Consider the following 12805-nt stretch of genomic DNA (forward strand, 5'->3'; position numbering starts at 1 on the left):
TTTTCCTGTTTCTCTCGGTTGTCATGGTGATAGGAAAGGCGGAGCTGGCGCAGGTCACAGGTCAAGGGTGGGGGGCCACGGATGGGGGGGCTGGGCGATGGTGGCCAGTCCTCTGACGGGCAGGAGACGTTCAGTGGCCCCAGGATGGAGAGTCACGCGGGCTGCTGGCCGCGTGGGGGATCAGGGTGGCCTCGTGTTGTCCCTTGCTCTGGGAACGCTCCTGTCCCAGACGCTTGCCCACAGCCTGATCACTGCCAGCGGCTGGAAGGGCTGTACAGCCACCACCACTGGTCACTTAGAAGAGGTCCACACAGAGCCCAGAGAGGGACAGGGATTTACCCAGGGTCACACAGCAAGCTGGGAGGAGACTTGTTCCCGCCAACATGGAGCAGCTCCTTGCCAGAACCCCCACTCTGTGTGTCTGAGGGCAGAGAGGCGTCCACGGGCTGGGGTGTCTGTCCTCCGGCCTCCAAGCTGGGCTCCGGTGACATTTGGGGGGACGATGGGAAGGGCCATCCCCTTCTTCAGATGGAGAAACTGAGGCTCACCACATACCTAGCTGAGACCTTAGAGCTGCCGGGGGACAGGGCCCTGGTGGGATTTGAACCCAGGGCTCTGAATTCAGGCCCCGGGCTGTCCCATACTGCTGACTGTGTGTGTGGTGTGTGTTCCGGGTGACAGGGCAGAGGCCGCCTTGCCAGTTCTCGGGGCCTCTTTCTGTCCCCCAGCCTCTGAAGCCAGGGTAGAAGAGTTCCCAGGACCAAGGGTTGACTGAAGCTGGGGGGGGGAATGGTCTCCTTGGAACCATGAGGTCTTGCGGAGGGGGTCCTGCTGGGTTGGGGGAGCTGACCACAGGCCTCCTGCAGCGGGCTTTGGGGCACAGGCCTGAGCACTCTATGAACCAAGTTTTGTGCTAGGCACAGGGGCTCACGCCTGTAATCCCAGCTACTCAGGAGGCTCAGATCTTAGGACTGAAGTTTACAGCCAACTGCAGCAGCCAAGCCCCCGAGAGCCCAGGGACCCACCAAAAGAGAAAAGCTGCCAGCCTGGCACCGGTGGCTCACGCCTGTCATCCTAGCTACTCACGAGCCTGAGGTCTGAGGATCGCAGTTCAAAGCCAGCGCGGGCAGGAAAGTCCATGAGACTCTTATCTGCCATGAACCACCAGAAAACTGGAAGTGGTGCTGTGGCTCAAGTGGCAGAGTGCTCGCCTTGAGCTGAAGAGCTGAGGGACAGCGCCCAGGCCTGGAGTTCAAGCCCCATGACTTGCCCCGTGGGCAAGGCTGTCAGTCTCCTGAGCCCCCGGCGTGCCCCAGTGCCAGCTCCACCATCTCCCAGAGGAGAAAGCCCCGGAGACTTGGGGCAGCCATGACTGGTGCCCAAGGCCTCCCCGCCAGGAAGTGCCAGGCAGGGCTGGAGACGCAGGGCTGGGCCGCTGACCCCCGGCCCCAGGCCCTTCTCCAGGCCGAGGGGCCCCCGGGAGAGGATAGAGCCCCACGGCTGCCCGACCGGCCTCTGCCCTGCTGATGAACGGCTGTCTCTGGGCCGGCGTCTCCTTCCCCACTGCTCCGGGGTCCAAATAAAGGAACCCCCAAAATACACCCGCCTCTGTGCGGAGCCTGCAAGGTGAACCTCGGGGCCCACACGTCTTACATAAGCTGGGAGTTAAAAATAACCCGGGAAACCCTCCTCAACCCACGCCTGCCTCGGGCAGGCAGGAAGCGGGGAGCCCCGGGACCCACCCACGGACGGACGGACGGACACGAAGGACGGACGCAGAGCTGGCGCTCCAGCCCCCGCCCCAGCTCCCGGAGCATGGCTGCTGCAAGTAGCCGGTTAGAGCCTCCAGCTTTCCCCAGGGACAGGGGAGGGGGCCCTTTTCTTATGGATTCTCAGAGAAGCCAGGTGAGGTTCCCAGCTGGTCCAGGCCCCGCTCTGAGTTGGCACAGTTACTCTGCTCCAGGCCAGCAAGCAGGACTGTCTGCCCCGATCCCTTTAGGACTTTAAGAAGAAAAGAAAAACAGCCAAGCATCGTGGCTCACGCCTGTAATCCCAGCTACTGCGGAGGCAGGGCTCAGGAGGATCAGAGGTGGAGGTCAGCCCCAAGGAGGGATGGGGGACTCCCTTCCCCATCTCAACGGACAGGATGCAGCGTGACGGGGGGACACAGGGCATGAGGATGTTGCTTGCCGAACTGGGGTTTGAACTTGTGGCCCCAGGCTTCTGCCGCTGAGCCGTTTCCCAGCCCTCTCTGCTGCTCCTTATTTCTCAAATAGGATCGGGCACGGATGCCTGGGCCTAGGCTGGACTTATGGGTGCCTGCCTGCAGACGCAGCTGCCCGGGAAGCATGAACAGGAGGCTCTCAGTGCCAGGTGGGGTCAGCTGGAGATTTGCATCCCAGCCAGGGCCGGTGCTGAGTAGCCCCCGCTCCCCAGGTCCTCCAGCCCCTGGGCTCAGCGAGGGGCCCTGTCACTCCTTGGGGGTGGGGGTGGGGTCCCCCAGAGGCTGCAGGGCCTCTCTGGCCGGGACAGGCTGGGACTTGAGCGGCTTCCGAGGGCTGATTGATCTACGGGTGGTGATGAGGCGCGCAGGGTGTGTCGGGTCCCCGCGGCTGGAAGGAATCCGGGGAAGGGATGCGTTTGGTCTTGCTCTGGTTGTCAAAAGCTACAGTCTTCATCTGTCTTGGGGGGGTGGGGAGGAGCACCGAAAGCCTCCCCAAACCAGGGCTGGGGAGTCAGGCCCGTGGCTGGGCTGTGTGATCTGGGGGTGAACCCCTGGCTCTCTGGGAGCCTGGGGCGGGGAAGGGGCTGCCGGGCTGGAGTTTGGCAGGCCCCAGTGGATTCATGCCGAGGAAGGGCTGCCGGAGTACTGTGGGTGGCAGAGGAGTTTGGTCACGAAGGGTTGGTCTGTAAACATCACCTGGCAAATCTGGGGTGGGGGGCCTGGTGAACCTCAATGTCTTCCTCCTCCTTCGGGGCTGGGGGTGTAGCTCACCCCCACCCTGCCCTCCATCTGTGCCCCTCCATTTTTTCTGCAGGCCTGGAGGGAGGCCTCCCGTAATCCCTGGGGGAGTGGGTGAGGCAGGCCTGAACCCCAGCTTCCCCGAGGGTGCCGGGGGGCGGGGCGGGTGCTGGAGTTCAGTATCTGGGTGTGCACCCCTGTGAATGCTGGCTACACCCCCACCTGCCAACTTAGAATCTCGCGCCAGCTCTGCTTCCGATCCAGCTCCCGCCTCTCCCTTCTTTTCCTCCCGTTTCCTGGGAACTTGGGTTCTAGTTCATACTCGGGTGTGAGTGGTTTCCCGGTCCCTCTGTCATCAGGTAGGATGGTGGTGGTGGTGTTGATCTGGGGGGCTGAGCTGGGTGGGGCCGAGTGGACCTTCTAGGAGGAAGGCAAAACCTCCTTCTGCCCTTTGGGGGACAGCAGTTTTGGGTTGGCACAGTGACCTCCCTGTGGAGGCCCCGGGAGCCAGGAACTCTCATTCACTTCCTGGGGGGGAGGTGGGGCGGGCAAGGACTCCACCTGGCTGCCCCTGTCGGCTTAGAAGTTCAGGCTCTGATGCGTCCCTGTTGGCTCTGTGTGTCTGCGGGCAAGTGTCTGTGCCTCTCTGAGATGTGGACTCCTCTGTAACATAATGGGGAGACACAGGTCTCCAGAAGGCCCCTGCCCCACTGCCCTCCCCTCCCAGCACTAAGGTGGGAAGAGGGGTGGGCAGGGGGGGGGAGGAGGTGTGGCTGGGGAGCTGTGGGTTTCCCCCCTAGCTGCTCATTGTCTCCTGTGTGACCCGAGTCAGCCTGTCTCCCTCTCTGGGCCTGTTTTCTTGGCTATGATGTAGTGGCACAGTTGTCTTTACTTCCTGGGGCTGATACATAGTAGGGCCCCATGAGCACATAGTAGGCTCTCTGCAAGTTTGTCTAGAGCATCCTAAGAACCGGTCTGGGCAGTCTTCCCCTCCATCTTTCTGTGTATCCGGTAAACTCCTATGCATCCGTGAATGCCCCAGTGTAGACACCTTTGCAATTTGACCTCATGTCTGGTTATTTTTCATAGGTAGTGAATCCTTCCCAGCTAGGCTAAGCCCTGCTTTCCCAAAGGGGGAGGGAGGGGGGAACTGAAGCCCAAAGATGGGGGGGTGGGTGAGGGGTAGCATGGGTAGAGGGGTTTCGGCAGCCATGATGCCCAGCCCGCCACTAATCTACCCTTCTCTCTCCACAGCCCACGACCTCACAGCCAGCAAGGCCTCAGCCCCACAGCCCGGCAGCCACTTACAGTGCCTGTCTGTCCACTGCACGGACGACGTGGGAGAGGCCAAGGCCCGTGCCCCCGTGCCCACCTGGCGGTCCCTGCACTCGGACATCTCCAGCCGCTTCGGGACGTTCGTGGCAGCTCTGACTTGAAGGGACAAGAGCCACCGCCCCTCCCCCATCAGGCCCTCCTGTCCCCCTTCTTAGTCGTTCCCCCTCCCCCCCCGCCCGGCCCCAATTCCCACGACTCATTGGAAAGGGCCTCTGTGGCGGCGTGGATGATAGTTTCTTTTCTTTTTTTCTTTTTTTAAATTGGGTCTAGGTTGGAACCTGCATAGTGGCATTTGGACAGGAAAGGGTTAATTTCAAGGGGCAGGGAGGAAGATGACAACACCACCATTGCCACCACCACCACCACCAGACAACCCGCCGGTCTGCAAGTGCCGCCGTGTGTTAGCAAACCTGCCGAATCCATTTTCCCGCTAGAGAATTCTCTCCCGTCTCCTGTGGTTTTGTTTTCCTTCTTTTGTTTGTTTGTTTGCTTTTTTTTTTCTAGAATCTTGGCCTGTGTACATTTTTAGACCACCTCTTTCTTGACATGGTTTTAAGTTTCAAGCTCCTCGTATGTCCAAGTATTTCTTAATTCATAATGAGACAAGAGCAGCGTCTTCTTTCTTTCTCTCTCTCTCTTTTACAATTCTCTTTCTCTTTTCTCCCTCTCCTCCCTTCCCCCCCCCCGCCTTTTTTTCTTATTAAAAAAAAAAAAGGGAATTCTGGAGAAGAAGAGTTTTCGTGGAATACCAGCGGGTGAGCGCCATGTTACTATCCCCGGATATACATCGATACCCCAAAGCCCTCAGTCCAGGCAGGTGAGGGGTGCGAGGGATACCCCCCTTCCGCCTGCTGCTGGGTTGGTGTTCTGTTTTGTCTGTTCATGAAGAAAATAAGACCTGTTATTTCTGCTTCCATCCAGCCTGCCCTGGGCCTCCGTTCCCTTTCCTCCTGCCGGTAAATCAGCCTTGGAGAGAAGGGCCCCACATTAGCCGGGGAGCTTTGCTCTCCTTTTGGGGGACATGAGGTGCTGGCCTGAGCCCAAGGGAGGGGGACAGGGGAGGAAGGTGCTTCAGCCCTGGCTCTTCAGGGGCCCCCGTGTCCATTTGGGGAGGGGAGAGGGGGATTGAGGGGGGGTCCCCCCTTCTCCCACCTGGCGCGTCTCCCCAGGACTCTAGCTTAGACCCCTCCCCGAACACTGGGAAAGAAGGGAAGGAAGGAGCTCCATTCCAGGTCTTTCTCTTCCTGCTCTTTTGATTCGATCTCACCACGATTGAAAAGATGGAAGCGGCGCCCCCTTCAGAGGAGGAGCTAGGGTGCCTTTGAGAGGCTCCGATGGCTTTGGGGGGTGCGCAGGGGCAGGCCCCTCCAGCTCGCAATGGGTCAGGCAAGGCATGGAAATCAGCGACTCATGTCGCTTCCATGTTTGGGGTACAGCGTGTGTCACTGAGCCAGCCCTTCCCCGGTGCCTAGACTTTTTATTTTATGTTTTCATAGCAAGTAACCTGCAGGTTTGGGGCTCACTCCACCGGGCCCATGTTGTTTATTTTAAGGAACTTCTCAGCCAAGAGATAGACACATCCAGAAAGGCCTTGTTCTCCGCCTCTCCCTCCTTTTCCTCTTGGCTGTTCCTTTGGGCTGAGACGGGAGCCCCCCACCCCCACCCCCAGGATGCCGGTGGGTGGGTCCCACCTCCTCAGGGGCCGAGCCCCCACAGGGGACAAAAGCAGGCCACCTTGTGTTGGGCCTTGTGACAGAGAGCAGGGGACACATTGCCCCCCCCCCCCCCCGCCCGTCCCCCGGCTGCAGGAACATTACAATCCCAGCAACACTCCACACACCCCCCACACCCCCAGATCCTGCAGCCTAGGCTGTCTCGATCTACACAGAAACAATGCCCAGCAACGTGTCTCCTTTAGCTTGGGTCTTTGAAATTTCCCAGCTTGGCCATGGACTTGCGGCTTTGGTTAAACTTTGGAAGCCCCTGAAGTTGTTTTTTATTTTATTTTTATTTTCCAAGTGTTTCTCTGCTCCCCATGACCCCAGAATCAGAACAGCTTTTAAAATAGCCTTAAGCAAAGAGGTTGTAATTTCATTAAATTTGGTTGAATGAAAAACATAAATGCAAATGAGAACCGTGTCTAACTTGCCAGACTTCCAAAACACTGGTGATCATTACTGCATTAAGTCTGGGGAGAGAAAAAAATAAAAACAAACAAAAAAAAACAAAAAAACAAAAAAAAACACAAAAAAAGCAACGTTATTGCACATGTAAAAATACGGAAACTTAACTCTGCTGTGTGTTAAGCAATCCTGTCATCTTTTTTGACTCTTTAAAAAAAAGAAATTCATTTCTGAAATGCTTGGTTGGAAGACTGACAATAGCTCAAAATTGAGTGTTATTTTTTTTCTTTTCCTTTTTTAAAAAAATATGTAAAGTGCAGTCTTCTGTATTCATGCATATTGTATATACCTGTATATGTTTTCCTGAGCAGCTAAATAACAATAAATATGACGTAAATGGTGACTGTGGTATGTTTGTGTGTGAGGTGGGTCTTCCTTCCTTCCTTCCTTCCTTCCTTCCTTCCTTCCTGCACTGGGATTTGAACTCTGGGCCTCACGCTTGCTGGGGCCAGAACAGTCCATATAGCACTTTCAATCCTGTCACCCCTGGCCACCTGGGTTCAAGTCTGAGAGAAGTTGGCTGGTCCCAATGGAGATTTATTTGTTTGTTTGGTCTGAGGCGCTGTCCCCCAGCTCCTCAGCTCAAGGTGAGTGAGCGCTCTACTGCTTGAGCCACAGCGTCACTTCCATTTTTCTATTGGTTTATTGGAGATAAGAGTCTCACGGAATTTCCTGCCTGGGCTGGCTTTGAACCACGATCCTCAGATCTCAGCTTCCTGAGTAGCTAGGATGACAGGTGTGAGCCAGTGGCACCCAGCTAGATGTTTTCTAAGTGTAAAATACACACCGGGCTTTTGAAAGTTTAGTATGGGAAACTAAAAAATATTAAGAACTAATGAAGATTAGAATTTTGCTTAATGATTACAGGCTACAATGACCACTTGGATATATTTTTTAACATATATATCTATAACATTTTTTCAACATACAAGGAAAAGAATTCATTTGTATTTGTTTTCATCTTGGGATAAAAACAAACGTGCTCATTCATTCTCTCTGGCTGTTTCTCGGTTTTCTGTTATTTACAAAACGCCAGAGGTCATAACATTTTTATATAAAGAGGTTTATTTAGCTTACCAAGCTAGAGCTAAGGTTCAAAGATCCCAGCTGAAGGCCTGGCCCAGCTGCAGGGGCGTGGCTCTGGTAATGGGGTGTGGCCCGGTGGTGTAGGTGTGGCTCTTGTGGTGGGCGTGGCTCTGGTGTTGGGGGCGTGGCTAGATGTTGAGCACCTGCCTAGCATGGAGAAGCCAGGGAGAAGTTCAACACCCCCCCCACCCCACCCCCACCCCGTGCTGCCAAAACCAAACAATACCCAGCAGCCCCATGTGCTTGGCCTCTGGCATGGACCTTGTGGCTGTGTGTGTGTGTGTGTGTGTGTGTGTGTGTTCACGTTGGTGGCAGTGCAGCCAATCTGAGAAGAACAACTGCGAGGAAGCTGCGCACATGGATCTCATTTTGCATCTGTACCTAAGAGTCCTGAAACCCAGTCCAGGCTAAGAGCTGACACAGTCTCACTCTCTCTTTCTCTCCTTTCTCTTCTAAATTTCGGCTCTCCTGGGGCTTGAAATCAAGGTCCTGGCACCTGCTAGGCTGGTGCTTTACCGCTGGAGCTATGCCTCTGATCCTTTTGGCTTTTGTCACTTTTGAGATGGATTTTTCCCATCCCTCCTCCCACCGCCCCCCTCCCCCAGCATGTCTGGACTGTGATCCTTCTGTTCATGCTTCCCGTACAGCAGGGATGACAGGTGTACCCCACTAAGCCCAGCTGTTGATTGAGATGAAGTCCAGGCTGGGCTTGGACCTTAATCCTCCCCAATCTGTCTGTGTCTCCCCAGTAGCAGGGATTACAGGCATGAGTCACCTAACCCCGTCTGGGCAGACTCTTGAGAAAGGCATTTACGCCATCCAGGAAGCTGATGTCTCAAGATCCTAAGCTCCTTTCAAAGGCTCAATGCTGTAACATAATGGCATCTGGTAGACCTCAGAGACCACCATTGCTTACCCAGGGCCCAGGGCTGAGAGCTTTTCTCGGTGTAAGGACCAACATCCCTGTTCTCCGGCCCTGCTCTACACCCTACCTACAGCTAGGCCTGCCAGGCTAGGCCGGCCCTGTGCTATTCCTTTCAGCGGGGAGGAGGGGAGGGGGCCAGGGCTGGACCTGGGCCAGGTGCACCTGTAGCTCTTGCCGGCTGGGAGCTCCTGGGAGCCTTTTCCCCGCCCCCCCACCAGGCTCCTCCTCCAGGTGTGGCTGGGGCCCCTCCCCCTCCCTCCCCTCCCCCTCTCCTCCCAGCAGGCTGGAGTCTTATCTGTGGAACTCCTGGCCCTAGGAACACATTGCTTGCATCAAAGTCTCCGCAAGGCCTGCTGGGCACCCCAGGCCCCCTCAGGGCCCCCCCTACCCCTTTGTCCCAGGGAGGGACCCCCAGGAGCTCCGAGTTGCTTGCAGGACAAAGGGCTCATTGAGGAGTCAGGCCGGGAGGGGGAGGGGCGGGAAGGGCGCCATGATTGACAGCTGACCGAGCTGCCACGGGTGGGGGAGGGTGGGAGGGGAGCCCTGTTCCCTCTGCACGGGGTGCCAGGACCTTACCTCAGTTTATCCATCTGTGATGCTGCACTGTGAGCTCCCCGACGCAGGCTATGACCTTGATGATCACATGGCGGGGAGGGGGGGGCTTGACTGCTATTGACACCGCTGCAGGGGTGGGTGCCGCAGGCTGGACAGACCTCGGTTCGAATCCTGCCTGACCTGCTGCTCTGGGTGGGAGCTAGGAGAAGCCAGATTGCTTCTGAGGGCCTCAGTGGGACCAGAGAACCCCCTCAGACGCATCCTGGAAGGAGCCAAGGCCAATAGCTATCGGGCGCTGGGAAGGAAGTAGCTTCCCGCTCACCCGCCACACCAGGCTTCTGACATCTCAGAGCCGGCTGGCTGCAGGGTGTGCCGAGTCCAGTTCAGAGAAAATGCCGGGATAGGTGGCTCACGCCTGTAATCCCAGCTCAGGAGGCAGCAGAGGTAGGAGCTCCAGGTCATGGCCAGCACTGGTCCTGAAGGAGGGTCCTGGGTAAACCTCCGAGGCCCTGTTACAAACCCCACTCAAGTGTGAGCGGCTGGTGTGGAAATGTGGTGCCCAGGACAGAGCCCCCGCCTGGAATTCAAATCCCAGCGCTGAATTAAAGGAAGAAAACAATGAAAAGAGAGGCTGAGATCTCGCTCTTTATGTTTTGCTTCTGCAGGTTCGCCTGCATGTGTTCATCTTCTGTGAAGAAAGATGAAGCGGGATGCATGCCCTGCTCAGAGGCGTGTGTGCAGTGCTCAGCTCTCTCCTTCCCCCCAAAAGTACACAGAACCCCCATGTTCTCCTCGAGTGGAATCACCAGCCTCACAGACACAAAAGGAGCGAGTTCTAAACAAGCCGGTGCGGTGTGGCGCTGTGTGGCGCTGTGTGGCGCTGTGTGGCGCTGTGTGGTGTGGTGTGGCGCTGTGTGGTGCTGTGTGGTGTGGTGTGATCGCTGCACTGAATGAACCCCATGGTTTTACTTCCCATCCCCAGATTCCTGGGGGGGGGCTCAGCTCTGCCTCAGGGCACGGGGGTGGGGGGTGGGGGTGGGGGTGGGGGTGGGGGCAGTGTGTTCTGAGACACTGACAGCTCCTTCCTAGGCCAGGTTCTGATTCCAGCAGGCAGAAGTGGTGAGGCCTGTGGTCAGGTGGTCTTCAGAGGCTCCCACTGCCCTTGCCAGGCTCAAAGGGACGGGTTGGGGGGACGGGGGGCAGGGGGAACGCTGTCCACCCTGCGGGGCTGGCTCCTGCCCCTGCTAGGGACACAGGAGGACTCTCCAGAGGTCCTTCAGCACCACCAGCCATGGTATAACCTCAGGAAACTGAGTCCTCCCCGCAGACAGGAAGGGGCGGGGCGGGGAGGGGCGGGAATGTCTGCTGCCAAGGACAAATGATGTCACTTCCACCCGTGGAGACTGGACCTCTTAGAAGGCCGGCCCTGCTCAGAGGGGACAGAGGGGCAGCCGTCCTAGGCATGCTGGGCATGGTAGCCCGAAGGGAGGGCTCCCATGCTCCCCAGTGGGGCCAGAGTTTGAGTCTCATTTGCTTCTTGTTTTAGGAGGGGTTGGGGTTAGCACACAGGTCTCCTGCATGGCAGACAAGCGCCCTGCCCCCTACCACTGAGCCCCAGCCCAACCCTCCAGGTCTCCATCCTCACTTCCCACGAGAGACACAGGGCTTCTTCCAGTTCCTCTGCAAGCAGGCAAGACCCTTGGGGGGGGGCTCCACCCCCTCCCATTTCAGTTCTGGAGTTTCTAGAACTCGGGGCCTCTACCATTTGAACCACGCCCTCGGCCCTTTTGTGGGTAGTTTTGAAAATACAAGTCTTGTGAACTTGGCCCCGGCCAATGTTAAACTTGCTTCCACTCTGCGTCTACGTCCCGAGTGGCTAGAACTACACCCGCTCCCTCCACAGCAGCAGAACATTCTGCAGGCTGCATGCATGTGGGGTTCAGCTGCGTGCCTGCGGCCAGCCCTGCAGACCACAGGGAGGGAGCCTGAGGGGACCCGGCATGGCGGGGAGGAAGAGAGCCCCAGGAGAACCACACGAGGGCTTGGGGTTTACCTTGTGGGGCGCAGGAGGTTCTGATAGGAGCAAGGGAGGGATGGAGGCTAGAGGAGGAAGGAGGCAGGGAAGATTGCTCCACTCCACCAGGCTCTGGGACTGTGATCAGAAGGACCACAGTTCAGGGATTGGTAACGATCATGGTGATGGTGGTGATGTTTGATGTTTGCCTCTGTCACCATGATTGAGAAGTGCCCAGGACATTGGCAAGCACTCCAGTGGGTGTGTCTGGGGACATTTTCCAGACAATTAACTATGGAGGGGGTGCAGGGCGGGGGGTGGGGGGGAGACCACCCTGAATGTGGGCAGCCCCATCCCGCAGGCCGGGCCCCCAGGGGCAACAAAAGAGAGCAGTGGAGAGAGCCGGTCAGCACCGGCGATCTCTCCCCCAGCCCTGCCGCAGGGCCGGGCCACGACCTCCCGGCTGCAGCCTGGATGGGCTTGGGGGCCCGAGCAACCTTGCTACCCTGAGGTGGACCCCTGCTCACCAGCATGCTCCCAGCAACGGCACCCAGAGCGGGTAAAGGCTCAAACGACAGCCCGGTACCAGCCAGCATTGCCCTTCATCTCCATGGGGTGCGGTGAGGACACTTGCCCACAGGACTTGGCACAGATTTCACATGAGTAAACTGAGGCCTGCCCATTGCTAAACAGCCAGGAAAAGGCAGAGTCGGGGTGGGGGTGGGGGAACAGACTGAGCCATCTCCTCCCCAACAAGTGCCTGGCAGAAACTGTGCCAGGATCCCTCCCCTGGGGGGCCCCAGGCGCCCCGATGCCAGCCCGCTCTCCTTCCCCAGCCCTTGTCCTGCGCTGACCCCGCGGCTGGGCCTCCGAAGGCCGCGCTCGCCCCGCAGCCAGGGCTGTCATCCCCTTGGCACGGGCAGCCGCGCTCCGGTCCCGGGAGGGAAGAGAAGCCTGTCCACAGCCCGCAGCTCTTCCGTGCCAGAGCCTGGCCCCTGTGAGCTGAGTGTGGAACTCGCTGCATATGGATCCAATCTCCCTGGGTGTGCACAGCCAGCGGCGCTGGACAAAGGCGCTGCCCGGCAGAGCCAAAACTGTGTGGGCAATGGCTTCCAGGATGTCGGTAACCCAGCCCAGTGCTCTAGGCTCCCGCAGCCCCTAGTGTGGCCGGGCCACAAGTACAGCCGGGTGAGGGGCTGAGCAAGACGTATGCACGTGCACATGCACACACTCACACGCACACACACGCACTCACACTCGCACACACTCACACGCACATGTGCACACACACACTCACACGCTCACACTCACACACGCACACACTCACACTCACATGCACACACATACGCGCACACACGCACACGTACATACTCACACGCACACGCGCACGTACATACTCACACGCACACACTCATGCACATGCACACACTCACACACACGCATGCGCACACTCACATGCACACACGCACACACTTACATGCACACACATGTGCACACTCACACGCACACACTCACACGCACACACTCATGCACATGCACACACTCACATGCGCACACACGCACGCACACACTCACATGCATGCACACGCACACACACTCACACACGCACACATGCACACACTCACACGCACACACGCACACACTCACATGCACACACTCACACACACGCACGCACACACACTCACATGCATGCACACGCACACACACTCACACACGCACACATGCGCACACTCACACGCACACAC

The 12805-nt window shown here is 57.8% G+C and overlaps 1 protein-coding gene across 1 annotated transcript in view; it reads left to right on the forward strand.

Annotated features, from left to right (window-relative positions):
• Positions 1-4398, forward strand: part of Mn1 (meningioma (disrupted in balanced translocation) 1) — a 49234-nt gene extending 44836 nt beyond the window's left edge. The window contains exon 4 of the mRNA XM_013014274.1: positions 4217-4398. Coding sequence (XP_012869728.1) covers positions 4217-4398 — 182 coding nt within the window. The remainder of the gene's footprint in view (positions 1-4216) is intronic.
• Positions 4399-12805: the final 8407 nt, after the last annotated feature.

The sequence above is a fragment of the Dipodomys ordii genome, unplaced genomic scaffold, assembly GCF_000151885.1.
Source record: "Dipodomys ordii isolate 6190 unplaced genomic scaffold, Dord_2.0 Scaffold23, whole genome shotgun sequence".
Lineage (NCBI taxonomy): Eukaryota > Metazoa > Chordata > Mammalia > Rodentia > Heteromyidae > Dipodomys > Dipodomys ordii.